The 16,683-nt window shown below is 37.5% G+C and overlaps 1 protein-coding gene across 3 annotated transcripts in view; it reads left to right on the top strand.

Annotated features, from left to right (window-relative positions):
• LOC136877047 (transmembrane channel-like protein 7) overlaps positions 1 to 15,851 on the top strand; it is a 69,638-nt gene extending 53,787 nt beyond the window's left edge. For all 3 annotated transcript variants that reach the window (XM_067150860.2, XM_067150861.2, XM_068228529.1), the window contains one exon: positions 12,632 to 15,851. In XM_067150860.2, the coding sequence (XP_067006961.1) occupies positions 12,632 to 14,518 (1,887 nt within the window). In that variant the 3' untranslated portion in view covers positions 14,519 to 15,851. The remainder of the gene's footprint in view (positions 1 to 12,631) is intronic.
• The last annotated feature ends 832 nt before the right edge of the window (positions 15,852 to 16,683 follow it).

The raw sequence follows: 16,683 nt of genomic DNA, 5'->3' as shown, positions 1-16,683 counted from the left end.
CACTATTCTATCCTTGCTGTTGACCCTGACCACGATGTCACTCAATGCTTCATAAAATTTGTCAACTTCATCCTCATCTGCACCCTCACATGGTGAATACACGGACACAATTCTTGACCTAATTCCTCCCACTTACAAATCTACCCACATCATTCACTCATTTATGTGCCTAACAGAAACTATGTTGCGTGCAATGGTATTCCTGATAAAGAGCCCTACACCAGACTCTGCCCTTCCCTTTCTAACACCCGTCAAGTACACCTTATAATCTCCTATCTCTTCCTCATTATCTCCCCTTACCCGAATATCACTTACTCCTAGCACATCCAGATGCATCCTCTTTGCTGACTCAGCCAGTTCTACCTTCTTTCTTCCATAAGCCCCATTAATATTGATAGCTCCCCATCAAATTCCATTTTGTTCGCCAAGTTGTTTCCAAGGAGTCCCTCGCCTGTCAAATGGGAGTGGGACTCCATTACTCCCATAGGTCCGAGGCGTGCTTAAAGTGTTCTGAGCTCGGTAAATTCATGAAGCAGGATGCTGCCCTACTTGCACATAGTCCAAGTGAAGATCTCTCCTCTAATGGGTTATGGACCACCGGTGAATTGTAGTCCTGGCCGCCTGAGCACAAGGAGGGCCACGACTCAGAATATGTCCGAGATGCCCACTCCCATTCCATAGCAACTGGTATCCCGACTCTCAGGACCACTTAGTAGGCCTCTCAGCCATTGCCCATGGTTCACGAACTAGGACGTGACTACAGTAACCCACAAACATGAACCATAACTTACAAAGATGTAATAAACATTGACTGGCAGCGACTGAAGCACTATTTATTTGACAGCGAATGGGATCATACACAACTCCATGCAAATTAATCTGAACACCAGGATTACTTGATATGAGAACTGGAAAAGCAGTGCGATTTGCTCTTGGTGATTTCCATCAGAAGTGTAATGTTACAAAAAATGTTGCAAATTTTTGGCTGGGTAAACTTGGAAGTAAGGAGATAAGCTGTTCGATTAAGCAGTATGTCTTGTATTAAGTGAAACTTTTGAAAGGAGTCCACCTTTTCAAAACCAATCAATATAATGTCATAAAAGAAACACAATTACATTTATAATAGTACATGTTTTGTTCCGGTATGGGACGTCTTCAGCTATGAGAAGACTAGGTACAAATTTTCAATATACTTAACTCATTCAACGTCGAACCCATATAAATCTGTTTTTGAATGCCGTGTCTCGTTCGCCAAACCCGTATACGTTTTGGTGCACCAATCTCATATATTTATTTATTCGTATCAGAAGCATACATTTTGCATAGCATAATGGTACTTAATGACATACATATCAAATAGTGTCTGCCCAGAATTTTGCCAAATCACGGGCATTAGGTATTGCAGCCATCAAGTCCTCTATTGTGCAACTTAAAGGACACTTACTACAGTTCATGAAATGGGCTGTGGTTTGGTCTTCACCACATTCGCATTGCCTGGATGTGCCAGGAAAGCCCCACTTTACCATATTGGTTCTTGATCTACCAACCCCAGTGCGAAGCCTATTCAACGATTTCCACGTAGACCAATGTTCCTCGTGTCCTGGGGGGAGATGTTCAATTGGTAGCATCCAATAAGCAAGTTGAGGATTTCTAGTTCTCCATAATCTCAACCTTGTGGATTGAGCAGATTCGTTTAAATCTTCGGTTGTATTCAGGAAACTCCTCCTAGACCTCAATCTTCGGTGGGCAGGTTCATATCCATTCAATGGGTGTGCACATGAGGTAAGTGCTTTAGTTCTCTCATTCATGGATGCAACTTCTCTTCTTATATCTGGTGGGGCGATTCCAGCCAAACAGTAGATTCTATCTCGTGGAGTTGGTCTCAAGCAGCCAGTAATGAGTCGACATGTTTCATTTAGAGAAATGTCAACTTGTTTAGCATGACTTGATCTGTACCAAACAGGGCAAGCGTACTCTGCAGCGGAGTAACACAGAGCCAGGGCTGTAGTTCTCAGCATCTTTGGATGTGTACCCCAATTGGTTCCAGGCAACTTGCGAAGGATGTTGTTTCTAGCCAACACTTTCTGCTTGATGTTCATGCAGTGTTGTTTGTAGGTGAGAGCACGATCCAGTGTTACACCTAGATATTTAGGTGTTGGGCAGTGATCTGGTTGAGTATCTTCCCATACTACCTGCAATTTTCTTGACGCCTGTCTGTTCTTTAAATGGAAGGCACATACCTGAGTTTTAGATGGGTTAGGCTTCAATTGATTTCCTCTGTAGTAGTAGGATAGTTCAGAAAGAGCCTCTGATAACTTTTCTTCTACAACCTCAAAGCAGTTTGCTTGAGTAGCAATAGCTCGATCATCCGCATATATGAAGCTTCTGGTGCCAACTGGAAGAGGTTGGTCATTCGTATAGATATTAAAGAGCATAGGGGCGAGAACACTGCCTTGTGGCAGACCATTCTTTTGTTTCCTCCATCGACTTTTCTGATCCTGAAATTCAACGAAGAACCTACGATTTTGGAGAAGATTGCAAATTACTTGAGTCATCTTGTAATCTTTTGTCAGGTTGTATAATTTGCGCAACAGTATACGATGATTAACTGTATCATATGCAACAGATAAGTCGATAAAAGCCACCCCTGTGATCTTATGATTTTCATATCCATCTTCGATATACTGTGTCAGATGGAGGACCTGTGAAGTACAACTTTTTCCTTTACGGAATCCTGCTTGCTCTGGAATAAGAAGTGGTTCAATGATCACAGTAAGTCTTTCCAGGATCATCCGTTCTAAGATCTTGTACAGATGACACAACAGTGAGATAGGTCTGTAATTTTTTGGATCATTTGGGTCTTTTCCTGGTTTGAGAATTGCGATTACTCTGGATTTCCTCCACACACGTGGTAATTTGCAGGTGTTTATACAATTGTTGTACAGTTCTAGTAACCATTGTTTAGCAACAGGTCCAAATTGCTTAATTTGCTCAACACATATTTCATCTAGGCCAGCAGCCTTACCATTCTTACACTGATTTATTGCTCTGTTCAGCTCAGATAAAGTAAAAGGTTTAGTGAGTGTATCTGTCTCCTGCTCATAATCCCTCTCAATTCCTTTATTCTGAAGCCGACATGGATTTGATGGTTGTCCATTTCGTAGAAGTTGATGTGCTATTTGGTTTGCTGTGACACTGGAATGTGTTGAAGTTTTATTAGGATCACTACTGAGTCGTCTAAGTAATCGCCAAGCTTTTTGACTACTTCTACCCATGTCAATCTCTTCCATCAACCTTAACTACTGTGCCCGTTTTACTTCAGAAATAGAAGAGATTACTTGTTGTCCCATTGTGATGGTGTCATTGCTGAAAGGGTTTTCTTCGAAAAGTTTATGATACTCTGTTAAGAGGGCAGAGGTTTCTTGAGTTAGACCTTGTATGTAGTTTGTTCTACATCCTCTAGGGATTGTAGCTCTAGAACACTCCCTGATGATATTATTAAACTGTTCATATGCTTCTGGAATTGGATTGAGTGGTTTGATCTTCTCGTCCAGTAAGTTGGTGAATCTTTCCCAGTTAGCTTTCTTAAAATTATATCTCCTTTTAAAGTAGACCTCTTGAGGTCTAATGGCAGCTACCAGTTGACACATTATTGGGCGATGCTGTGTATTTGGAATAGGAGCACATACAGATTTAACACACTGATGTGCTATCTTTTCGCTCACAAATATTAAGTCTGGATTATAACCCCGCTTCCATCTACCACTGTTAAAAGAAGAAGGGAGCTTGCTATCATGGATAAGAGACAGATGGTGTTCCTCAGCCCATTCTAAAACATTCTCACCACTCTCGTTGTCTTGTTCGTAACCCCAAATACTGCTGTGGCTGTTGAAGTCACCAATGAAGAAAGATACCTTCCAATCATCGAGATTGTTAGGTGGCATGAATGAGAATGTTACATTAGGAGGTTTATAGATGGAAACTATAATCGAATTGCTCAATTCCACTGCGATCAATTCTATATCATTTTCTTCTGTAATTGATGTGGAGAGAATTTGGAGATCTGGCTTGACGAAGACTGCACTACCATATCGTCCATGCGGTCTCTCTGCTGCCAATTTCATACCTGGTATTCTAGGACGTGGTTGGTGTACATCCCTGTGAGTTTCTTGTACACATATTACATCACAGTTTGTTGTTTGGCAAAGTTCTTGTAAGAGCCGTTGTTTACAAGTTGACATACCTTCTATGTTTATAGATATGATGGTCATTTTCGGTTCTGAAAAGAACCTTTCCCGACTTATGAATGTCATTATATAATAGTTGATGTTACTTCTGGATTGGAAAGATCAGCCGGTGTTAACACCTCACCGTTGCCCAGGGAACGCCCGAATGTAAATCATACACTCTTCGGGGAGGCTCTTTCCGTGTCCCCCATCTCATATATGAATGGGATACAGTAGTGTCATACTTTGAAATTCCGTGTAAATGCTCAAAGAAGTTCTGTATGGCAGATATAGCACTCCATTTTGTGTGTTTTGAAAACGATCTGATGGTATTATTTCAGCTTCATTGGAGTGGAACATCTTTCCTGCTAATGTGTAGCAGTATATGTGAAGTGTACATTCATCTCTTGGTGATGAAGAAATTGAATGTTTCCTCATAAATGGTGATTCTGGAGAGCTATATTTTGATAATGAAGATGGAGAATATGTACGGGGCGATCAAGAAAGTGTGAGACAAAGTAGTAATAATGAATCCCATGCGGAATTGTCACCCCCTCCTCAGATAAATTCCTTTTACCCCAAATGTTAATGATTTTGATTTCAGTTCTTAAATCAACAATTTTGTATTATATTTCAGTAATAATATCAATGAGCGGAGTAGCCTTGCTACGGTTATGGAGCCAAGCTCTGCATTTGTTAGGCGAGTGAGTTCGAACCCACTTAATTTTTATGGTTTTCCTTTTGCACTCTCAAGCAAATGCTGGGACAGTTCCTATTCATAAGCCACAGCTGATTCCTTCCACTTCCGTACTCAGATTTATTCACCATCATTCATTTCGTATTCATTATCTTCTCAACTCAGGTTTGCATCAGGAAGGGCATCCAGCCATAAAAATATGCTCTAAAATAATCTCACTTCATTTCCGACCCCATATTGGGCTGCAGGGCTGAGAGGACAATATGCATTCCATTAATAGTGTTAGGGAGTTTTCCGTGGTAGGTAGAGGTGAAAGAAGGTGCGGGTGTGAATAGGTCTCCAGCTACGAAAGCAAAATTAATTTAAAATTTAACAAGGTTATATTTTCTTTTCAAAAACAAAGAAATAACAAGCATGGCAGGTACAAAGTAGCAAATCAAAAAGGGTAGTTACAATATTTACAGGAATTGGGCTTCGCGCCCTGATTTTACACTGCTTGGGCAATCAGCTCAGTTTTACCCCAAACACGAGTTTTAACAGAGGGGCAGAAAACCCCATTCATACCTAGGAGGCCTTGCTCCAAATTACACAGAAAAGCCTCCACGAGGCATACAACACTCAATTTTCAAAAGAGCCACTCGCTCTCAAAATTTAAGCCTCTCCCAGGCCACACCAAACTCCACCTTAAAGTTGTCCTCACTGGACATAGACACAGGGGTAAAATACCCAACCTACTGAGGTCTATTAAATAAAAATGGGCAATTACATGACCTCTAAAATAACAATTTGAGAGGAGGCGATCTTGCACTCCTAATACACTTGTTTTTAAAACCCTAATCTGGCTCTAGGCCACTAATGCAAGGGCTAATCCCATACTACCGAGGTGACTTTAGAAAAGAGCAATTTGTTTTACCTTAACGAAGAATAGGTTGAGAAAATAAGTTCACCTCAAGACAATGTGAGTGGGAGCTCGAGAGGGTTAGCACTCTCTATCCCAATATGCAGCTTAAAAGAGAATAGAAGAAAAGATCGTTACATTTTAGGAAAAGGTTACATGGAGGAACGCTTCGCACCCGCCCCGAGAGTTAAACTGCTGAGCTAGCAAAGAAAGAATTTATTAATCGGCCATTACCTTATTGATGACCGCTGCCGAGGAAAGAGGCGCTTCCCGCCTCCTGCTATGTACTTTATACACTGAAAGATGGAACAGAAGTGGCCCGGAGACCCTAAAATCAGCAGTTTAAATACTCTCGCAGAAGGTTCTAGGCGTTAGGGGAATGAAAACACCCTCCCGCGATGATTTTATTGGTAGATCAATAAACCCCCTACACAATACTAAGAAGAAACACATAATTGGTGGAAAATTAATTCAAGAAATTCGGGATAGGCTAGATTTAAAACAAGGGGAAAGAAGGGGTTAATATTGCCAACTTAACCAATGACTGAAAGAAATTTAGCAAAGAACAAACATTTGAAATAAAAATTTCTCCAACAAAATAGTTCTTTGACTCCGCACTAGGTTGCACTATTGTTGATCTTCAGTAGTGTCCTCTAGAAGAGAAAGTTCACACTTCTTACTTCAAGCGAAACAAAACCACATCAAAAATGACACAGTTCAAAAACTCAAAATTTTCCACGTGGTGACATCTTCTGAGAAAGTAGAGAATTAATAGCGTAGATAAAGTTCAGACTTCCTCCAGCAGAGGAGTTTCAACTGGCGCACATTTTAACTTAGCGGAGTGGAGGTGTACCGCCCGGTACAAATAGTATCAGTAATAATTTTTCTCTAAAAGTGCTTTTTCCATTTAAAAAAAACCCAGCCCAGAGGGTTCGGCTGGTCATCAAAACTCAGCAGTGAAAAGGTTAAAGATATACATTAAGGAGATATAAAAGAAAAATGATATAAATGTGCACTGTATTCAAAGAATACTATTGTTCATTGAACATTCAATAATTTGTTGGAGATGTAATTATAGTTAGATTAACAGTCCCAAGAAACATTGGTCTTGATGTTGGAGATAATACGTGGGAGTTTAAAATAAAATGCAGTAGAAGTGCTAAGTGGAGATCATGGTTAAAATTGACCACTTTTTCATTAGAAGCATTATATTTAAATGGAATATATATTACCTTGTTCTTGTTATGGGTGTGGTGGTGGTGGTAAGGTTGGTTCATCAGATATGTGTCCTAGTAGTCAAAGCTATCGAAAACGTGCTGTGAGATACTCCTGAAAATACCATGATGATACAAGGGTCCAATGGATGTGCTCTGGTTTGATTAGACTGAAAAGAAGCGTAGTCATTCTAGCGTTAAAGCATAAGACTATTCAGTGCTTCAGATGGGTAGGTAATATTATATCATAACTGACTTTGAATTCAGAAAATTTGTAAATAATAGTAATAATAATAATAATAATAATAATAATAATAATAATAATAATAATAATAATAATAATAATAATAATAATGTTATTGGTTTTACGTCCCACTAACTACTTTTTTATGCTTTTTTGGAGGTGCTGAGGTGACGGAGTTGTGTCCCACAGGAGTTCTATTACGTGCCAGTAAATCTACCGACACGAGGGTGATGTATTTAAGTACCTTCAAATACCACCGGACTGAGCCAGGATTAAACGTGCCAAGTTGGGGTCAGAAGGCCTGCACCTCAGCTGTCTGTGCCACTCGGTCCAAAATTTGTAAAGATTGCATGTTTATTCCTGGGAATTTTTTATGGTACAGATAACTTTATATTTTGAAGTGAATCAGGTATTGCTAGTTCTATGGCACAAAAAGTGAAATCTGTTTGCAGATCATATGATTAGTCAAAAGTTTCAAAAAGTTGATACTGTAGTAAGCAAATATAGAATTTGGAAAATAGCATACAGGGATCCTGTAATAGAAATGACAGTGGAATGTCTTGTAACAACAGTGTATAAAGATATTCACATCTTGGGGGAATGGTACAGGCAAAGCAACTTGTAAACATAAAAGAAGGTGTGTTATAAATACCTCTGCATAGAATTAAATAAATAATTGTAGGTCAAAAGGAGACCATTGGAAGACTTGGAAAAGCTATATCAGGCTACAGGGAAACCTTCCTGAAGTGTGATCAACAATCAATCAAACTGTCTTCTCCACTGATCTCCATTTAGGACAGTCGTCTAGATGGCAGATTTCCTATCAATTGTTAACCTAGTCATTTCTAACATCTCCCTTGAGAAATTTGTTCTCATGAATTCCAACATTAGCCTCATATTGTGATCTTTCCTACTTTTAGAAACGCCACAGAACCTTAATTATCTACTGATGTTATTCTACGCCATCTTTCCATTGACACTTCAGAACATACTGCTTCATTTAAGATTGTCATCTCTATCAGCATGTTTGTATTGTCTGCAAGAGTATTATGGATAATGGGTTCATATAAATAACTACGGTATGCACCAAAATATACAGTACTCATTTTCGCGCAGTGCGCATGGGCACGTGCATGCCTCAGCGTCGGCGTGTTATTACATCGCCATGATGAATTGTTAGTTGTGTAAAGAACATTGTGCTCTGTGATTGGAAGTGACAATGGGTCTCGTGATGGAGGAAAAGGTGTTTATAGTGGAGTATTATTTTCGCTTATACGGAAACAGTTATCAAGGTGGGCCGAGTTTAAAGTTAGTGGCGGAACAATATCGTGAACACTTCAATAAGCTAACACCTAGCAACACAGTTATGCTATCTACTGCTAAAAAATTTCGTTGTATGGGTAGTGTATTGTGTCAACGCAAGGGAAGGTCTGGTAGGCCAGTAACTGTATCCACAAATGAAAATAATGGACGTGTCCTCAATCAGGTGTTGCAGTCTACAAAGCAAATTCTTCGGCGAACAGCCCTGAAATTAAACATCAGCCGTACGTCACTTCGACGATTGTTTAAAGACGTAGGTGGATTTTCGTACCGAATACAGGTTGGGCAACAGTTGAAGGAGCATGATAGGCATGTCAGGGTGGAATATTGTGCACGATTTTTGGCCATGGTGTACAAGGATCCACATTTCTTGTTCAACATGTGGTTCTCCGACGAAAGTCGCATTCACTTGGACGGTTTTATCAATCGCCCAACAACTCGCTTTCTTGGTTTCGAGAGGCCAGACACTATAGTCCAGAAACCGCTAAATAGTATGCATGTGACAATTTAGTGTGCAGTGTCAGGAAACGGTGTGCTAGGTCCGTATTTCATAGAGAATGATGATGGTGCACCTTGTACTGTTAACCAGGAACGCTATAGGAACATGGTGACCAGGCCATTTATTCAGGATCTAAGAAGGTTTTGTCGTGCCAGGAACATGCAGATGAATAGACAGTGGTTCCAACAAGATGGGGCGACCTGCCACACCGCTCGACAGACTATGGCTATGCTGCAAGAAACTTTTCCAGGACGATTAATTTCCCACGGGGCTGAGTTCCCCTACCCATCACATTCCCCCAATCTCACACCACCTGATGCTTACGTGTGGGGAATGTTAAAGGAGCAAATTTTCAACTGTCCAGATCCACCCAAAACTGTACCTGCATTACGTCAGAAGATCGTCTCGTTCTTTGGGACTCTGCAGCAACCTATGTTCCAGAATATGTTGGAAAATCTGCGTGATCGTTATGAACACTGCCTACAGCACAATGGAGCACATTTTGAACATTTACACCATCATCTCGATAAGAAAGGTAATTAATGAAATTATAAAATTCTTTTATTAACAACCACCTACTCAATACAATATAATACACTCATTGAATTATAAAATAATCATGAGATGTCTTAAAAAATGGCTTAAATAACGGAACATGTTTCGTTCGGCATTGCGAACATCATCAGCCGTTAGTACAAAGACTAAGGTCAGGGCCCTGAACTTAAGTGATTAAAATTGTTAAAAGAATAACAATGTCGTAATAAAAAGTAATATGATAACATAAGACTTAATTAGTAACAGTATGTACAGATCAACAGCAAGAATTTATGGTGAAATACATTGAACGATGGCAGTCTGTAGAGTTAAAAACAATCATGGGGTTGTTAAAGTGAAAAACAAAAATAGATATTGTAGACAATTAAAATATACGTCAATGTGTGAAGCGTGGATTAATTATTGACGTTGGAGTTCTTACAATTGTGCGAAAACAAAAGTTGAATTAGAGTTAATTGAACAGTACGAGTCAAATAGAACCAGTCAAAAGGCGCATGACGACGTAACCAAGAATGATATGACATGATCACCGGTAATTGCAAATTCTGTAGGGGAGAGAATCACAATGCCAGAAGGAATTACAAGTTGAACTAGTCCACATTCACGCGCTAGCATAAAATTAAAAACGTATACAATGTAGAACATCAATGATGAACTCATTAAGGAGTAACTGTGATCTTGAATAAGCGAGAGTTCAGGCAATCCGTAGATGAATGAAGCAGATTATGGCACAATTGGAGTTTGAAATCTGGAATGAAAGAAAAGGGAGGAAAATGAAATTATAACGGAAAATGGAGAAAAGAAAAAATTTGAAAGAGGAGGCTTACCCTTGGGACTAGTGTGAGGTGTCCGCTAGTGTTAGCTGCGTGAAGTGAACTGGCGAGTAGCTTTATTGCTACTTCTAGTGTTATATGTATGTATATGTAGAGGCGGGGAGTGAGTCATGTGAGGTGGAGGGGCGACCGATTCTTTGGGCGGGTCGAATGTTCATGGAGGGGGTGTTGCATGAAGGGGCGGTAGAGCAGTAGCTGTTGTTACAGAGGAAATATTATTAGCGGTTGTATAATTAAAAATTCTCATAAAGTTATGATTATTTATATTGAAAAGAGAAAGTAGTTCTGGAATTTTTTCGATTATTGGACTTTTAATTTCTGAAGTATCATTTGAATTTTGATTTCTATTAAAATACTGGTCTAAAAATATATAAATGTTCTCAAACTCTGTCATAAGTTTACTTTTATTGACATATTTCAAGATTTGAAGGTCTTTTTCAATTGTCGTAAAACTGTGGCCAGTTTCTTCCATATGGGTGCTCATGGCAGAATACTTTTTATGTTTCGAAGCATTGTAGTGTTCAAGGTATCTGGTCAAAAAGCTACGTCTGGTCTGTCTGATATAAGAAAAACCACAATGGGTGCATTTAAGCCTATAGATACCAGAGTTCGAGAAAGGTAATGACAATAAGAGTAACATAATTTCCAGTACTGTATATTTTGGCACATACTGTATTTTATAAGGACAGTTCTACTTTGACAGATTTTAAAAGTATTTTAAAGTGTAGTATTTTTTAAATCGAACATGAAGAAATGAATGATGCTTTTTTTTGTTGTTTTTTTGTTTTGTTTTTGTTTTGTCCTCAAGACTGTGATCATTAGTTAGTTCTAAGCACCAATTTGATTCTAGTGTATTCAGTGCATGCTTGTTAAGTTTTAGGAATCTTAGATGTTTTTGACTTGTGTTGTCTATCTATATCCATTTTAATCTAAGCTCTTAACAAGCAGCTGAAGATATCTCTCATGAGATAAAACATGTACTGTGAATTTTTTTGATTATGTCATTTAATTACTAAGTGTGATTAGAATTGTATTGAAAAGGTGGAAATCCGCAAGTCTTTTATTTTTACAGTACATACTGCTTAGTCGAGCGAGCACTGCTTACTCCCAAGTCGTCCTACCCCAAAGTTTTCAAAATGTTCGTAACACTACTTTTCTGTCAGAAATCACTCAGAACAAATCAAACTGTTTTTCTTTGGATTTTTCCAGTTTGCAAATCAAGTAATCCTTATGAGGGTTCCATATATTGGAACCATACTCTAAATTGTGGTCTTACCAGTGATATATATGCCTTGTCTTTTACATCATTACTATAGCTTCTTAATACCATCATAACCATATGATCAGATAATGCTTCACCTACTCTTAATTCTCGGAGTTCTGTTTTCTAGAAATTTAGCCACCCATTCAGTCACTCTTTTGTGTAGTCCACAGAATCTTACGACACAAAAAAGAGAAATTCATTGCAGTTTGGATAAATTGGTTGAATTCATTGTTGATTCTAGAGAATTGCTGGATAGATGTAAGGAATATTTTAAAAATCTACTCCCAAGTAAAAAAGTAAATCCATAGTTGCTTGTTTCTCAGTCCTAGTCCTATCCTTACCCATAAAATAGGGAAAATAACATATTTTTTCTGTGGCCACACCCTTAATACCTTTACTTAGCACCATACACATTTCAACAGCTTCTAGATTATTACAGTTATAATGAGGCAGAAGTCAGTGAAAGCTACAAATTGCTGTAGCCTCTACCTGTAGATAAATGTAAAACTACTTCATCTATGAGTGGTTGGAACCAGGCAGACCGTATTAGCTATGCATGCAGATTTTAATCTGTCTTCTTCTTAAGCGTAAACAGCAGGAAACTGCCATCATTGCATATTGAAGAGTTTGTTTGCTGCATTTATTATGAACTGTACTGAGAACGATATTCTCAATCATAAGATACTTGTGTAACCAAAGATATGATTTAGTTCCACTTGCTTTATATGTCTTTTATTCTCTTTTCAGAGCTCAAAAAATAAGACCAGAATTGTTGGAGTGTTTTTGTGTTTTATTGTATTGCTTTGCAATTAAATTATGATTAAAGATTTTAAAACATCATACTGTTCAATATATTGATATTTAATATTTCTATTTTTCAGAGTGCTACAAAACTCAGACTCCAAGGATTTGAACAGTTCAAGTGGCAGAGACGGAAATTTTGGCAGCAGTTCAAGAGTAGATGGAAAGAAACCTATTCCAAGTTGGAACTGTGGAGACATAGCTTGAAGATGATTGAAGGAAATTTTGGTACTGGAGTGGTTGCCTATTTCTTATTTCTTAAATGGCTCATGTTTCTGAATCTTGCCATATTTGCTTTTATTTTCCTGTTCATTATTCTTCCGGCAGTATTACTAGATTGTACAGATTCATTAGAGTGCAGTGTTGGCAATACAACTAATCTTAATGACAGTTCAAACACGTGCGGCAGTGGAATTGGCAAAAACAACAGCTTTGTTTTGGACATAATTCAAGGTACAGGATGGATGGAAAACACACTTCTGTTTTATGGTGTTTATCCAAGGAAGATTTTTGGAGTTGACACTGATTCTAGTATTTATTATGATCTGCCTGTTGCTTATGTTATTGTTGCTCTAGTCTACTTTTTGATCAGTTTGATTGCAATAGTTAAGTCTGCAGCTCAAGGCTTCAAAGATCGTTTAGTAGAAGGTGAAGGTCAGTTTTATCAGTTCTGTAATCTAGTATTTGGAGGTTGGGATTACTGCATCCATAATGAGAAGTCAGCCTTAGTCAAGCACAAAGCATTGTACAATGAAATTAAAGGCTGCCTGGAAGCAGAGAGGCTGAAAGATGAAAGGCAAAGTCGGTCAAGAGAAGAGAAGATGAAGTTGATCTTAGTGCGTTGTGTGATTAATGTTATTGTGATATTAGTATTGGCTGGAGCTGGTTTTGCTATATATAAAGCTCTAGACTTTTCTAATAGTAAACTTGGAAAAAGAAGTCCTGAAGAAACATACTCTTCCAATGATTTGAATACTCTTTTGCTTGAGTATCTTCCATCTATTTCTATAGTGGGTTTAAACCTGCTTGTCCCAAATTTATTCTCCCATTTAGTAACATATGAACATTATACTCCCTTATTTGTTGTCAGGATCACCTTATTGAGGACTGTCTTACTTCGTTTGGCATCTCTTGTAGTTCTTCTACAGTCCTTTTATTCCAAGGTTTTTTTAGATTCTCAGCCAGATAGTTGTTGGGAAATATATGTAGGCCAGCAGATATATAAATTAGTAATATTAGATTTTGTAACTCATATTTTCGTTACTTTTATAGTTAATTTTCCTCGTATGTTGATTGCACGACACTCTAAAAGTAAGGTTGCTAAGTTCATTGGAGAGCAAGAATTTGAATTGCCAAAACATGTACTTGATATAGTGTATAGTCAAACACTGTGCTGGGTTGGTAGTTTTTATGCCCCTATCTTGCCTGCCATGGCCACAATTGAATATTTTTTACTGTTTTATATAAAAAAATTTGCATGCTTAGTGAATAGTACACCGTCATCCACCGTATATCGAGCATCTAAGTCAAATTCCCTCTTTATGGCTGTGCTATTATTTTCGTTTCTCTTAGCTTTCATACCAGTGGCATATTCCATTGCCGAAAGCAGACCCTCCAGCTGTTGTGGCCCATTTGTAGGTCAGAGTACAGTTTGGCAGTTGGTTGTGACGACTTTCAATAAATTTCCACCTTGGATTCAGACAGTCTTGAATTTCTTTTCAACAGCAGGTTTTGCTGTTCCTGCATTTATTACTCTTGTTCTTTGTCTTTACTATTTCTCTGCTGTATCTGCTGCAAACAAACAGATGGTCCAAGTATTGAAAAATCAGTTAGTTCTAGAAGGTCATGACAAACAATTTCTTTTGGATAGACTCAGTGCATTTATCAAACAGCAACAGCAGGAACATCAGAAAGCAATGCGCCAAATGGAAATGTCAAATGTTGCTGGTATGTCCAGTGGAAGCTAAAATAATGTGTGTTATTAGGTTGTATATGTATGTAAGAGGAGCTGCGTCAATCATTTTTACTAAATTTTATATAAATTTAAAGATTTTGATATTCTTTAGAATAATTTTGATATAAGGGTGGCATTTAAGTGTGGACATGTTCTGCAACTGAGTTTTAGTACCCTTTCTTGTGTAGCATTACTATTACTGGATGTGACATCTGTTGGAAATCTGTTCATCTCTTAGTGGACTTAAACACAATCTAAATTCATAACCAAATGAATTTTAAGCCAAAGAAAGCAACATCAGCATATGAAAAGTAATAGGCTGTGAATTACTGTGCTTATAGTCAAATCTGGAAAGGATGTGTGTTGTGATTTACAAAGAAACAACATTATGATTGTATGGTGCAGGCTTGAGTCTTAATATCAGAAGTGGTGCCAGAACATTTGAAGTTACATTTAGTATATTATGTATTCCTACATAAAATAGTGCAGTGTCATCAGAAATGCAAGTTATGTCATGCACAAGATAATGCTGGACTGCAAACAAGTAATTGTTGATTCAGAAAGCACAAATGTCATATTGTATATTGCTTTTTAGGTTAATTGCATTGAAGCATTTGATTCTAATGGTGCTGGAGCCAAGACTTCTCTTTTAATGTTATGTTCTACAAATATCTGGAAACATGACTGTTTCATGATATTGCTTTTTTTAAATATAGTACCTTGGAATAATTGAATTCTTAATACTCTTTTAGGTTTGCTTATATCATGGCTTTTATCCTGAAATTCCTGAACTTGAAAGTAATTTTTCATTTCATAAACCCAGAATATTTTAAGATGATTTTAAGATATTTCTGGAGATCTGTTTGTGATGACGTACAGATTGTTGTCTTTACAGGAATTCGTTTTTCAATTACCCTGGATTGCAGACTAGAAAGTATTCATTCTGAAATATGATTCAGTGAAATTCTATACATCAAATTATATGGTTGTGGACACATTTCATATATAAAGGTGCATTCCTTGCCAGTAACCACTACATAATACAAATCACCTTATGCTTTACAAATATGAATCCTATATCTTCTGCATCTTATTGTGAGTATTAGCATCTGTAATAATCTGGAACAGATTAGAGATAGAAGTAATAGATTGTAAAAGCAACACATTAACCCTCTACTTGAACAGTACAATTGGTCTCAGAGATGGGGCTTATGTAACTGATACCACATAAAATTCATGATAATACAATATATTTTACAACTTTATAATAAATTTGTACATTCCTAAGGTATTAGCTGATATACAAAATTATCAGAGTTGCAAACTTAAAGTTCAAGATTATTGGAAAAACAATGTTATTTTACATTATTTATTTATTTATTTATTTATTTATTTATTTATTTATTTATTTATTTATTTATTTATTTATTTATTTATTTATTTATTTATTTATTTATTTATTCATTCATTCATTCATTCATTCATTCATTATATCGTATGACTTTTACATGCACAACTGAAGTATTTACATCAGATTGAAAGATGATGAAAAGTACTATATACAATATATATATACATAACAAGAAATAACATATCTGTGGTCTTAAATCCAAACTATCCAGTTACTGTGCCACAGAAAGTGTGGCCTGAACAAAGTCCAATGGATCACCTTCGCAGGCCCACAGTCTGCATTTGAATGTGATGTGCTGTATAGACTATGAAGGAGCACCAAAGTCATTGGGGGGTAATGAAACTTTGCTCCATCTGAACAAGGACTCTGCATGGGTTCCAATACAATGAAATCTCATTAGTGCATTCCTCATTAACGCATTCCTCATTAACACGTTTTTTCCGCTTAGCACGTCGTAAATTCGAAGTCCCAATTCTGATAGAATTAAATCGCGTCGCGAATTTTCGCTTTTACCGCTTAGTACGATCACATTTTTCCTAGCCCTGCCCTTGTGAAAGGAACATGATTTACAACTCGGGTAAGAGCCGTTGCCACAGGTGCGTCATAACGGAAAAAGTGAGCTTATTTGTGCTTGTATTCCATTCAGAAGTTCAAAATTTACTTTGTGTTAAATGGTACAGTGAAGTTTTTTCACGTGATATGGTAGCCTATATCTGGATTATGAACATAATTGTGTGAAATTGACCAGCGTGGTGCATATTTGTCTT

Source organism: Anabrus simplex, chromosome 7 (assembly GCF_040414725.1).
Source record: "Anabrus simplex isolate iqAnaSimp1 chromosome 7, ASM4041472v1, whole genome shotgun sequence".
Lineage (NCBI taxonomy): Eukaryota > Metazoa > Arthropoda > Insecta > Orthoptera > Tettigoniidae > Anabrus > Anabrus simplex.
This window is presented reverse-complemented; position numbering and strand designations above follow the sequence as displayed.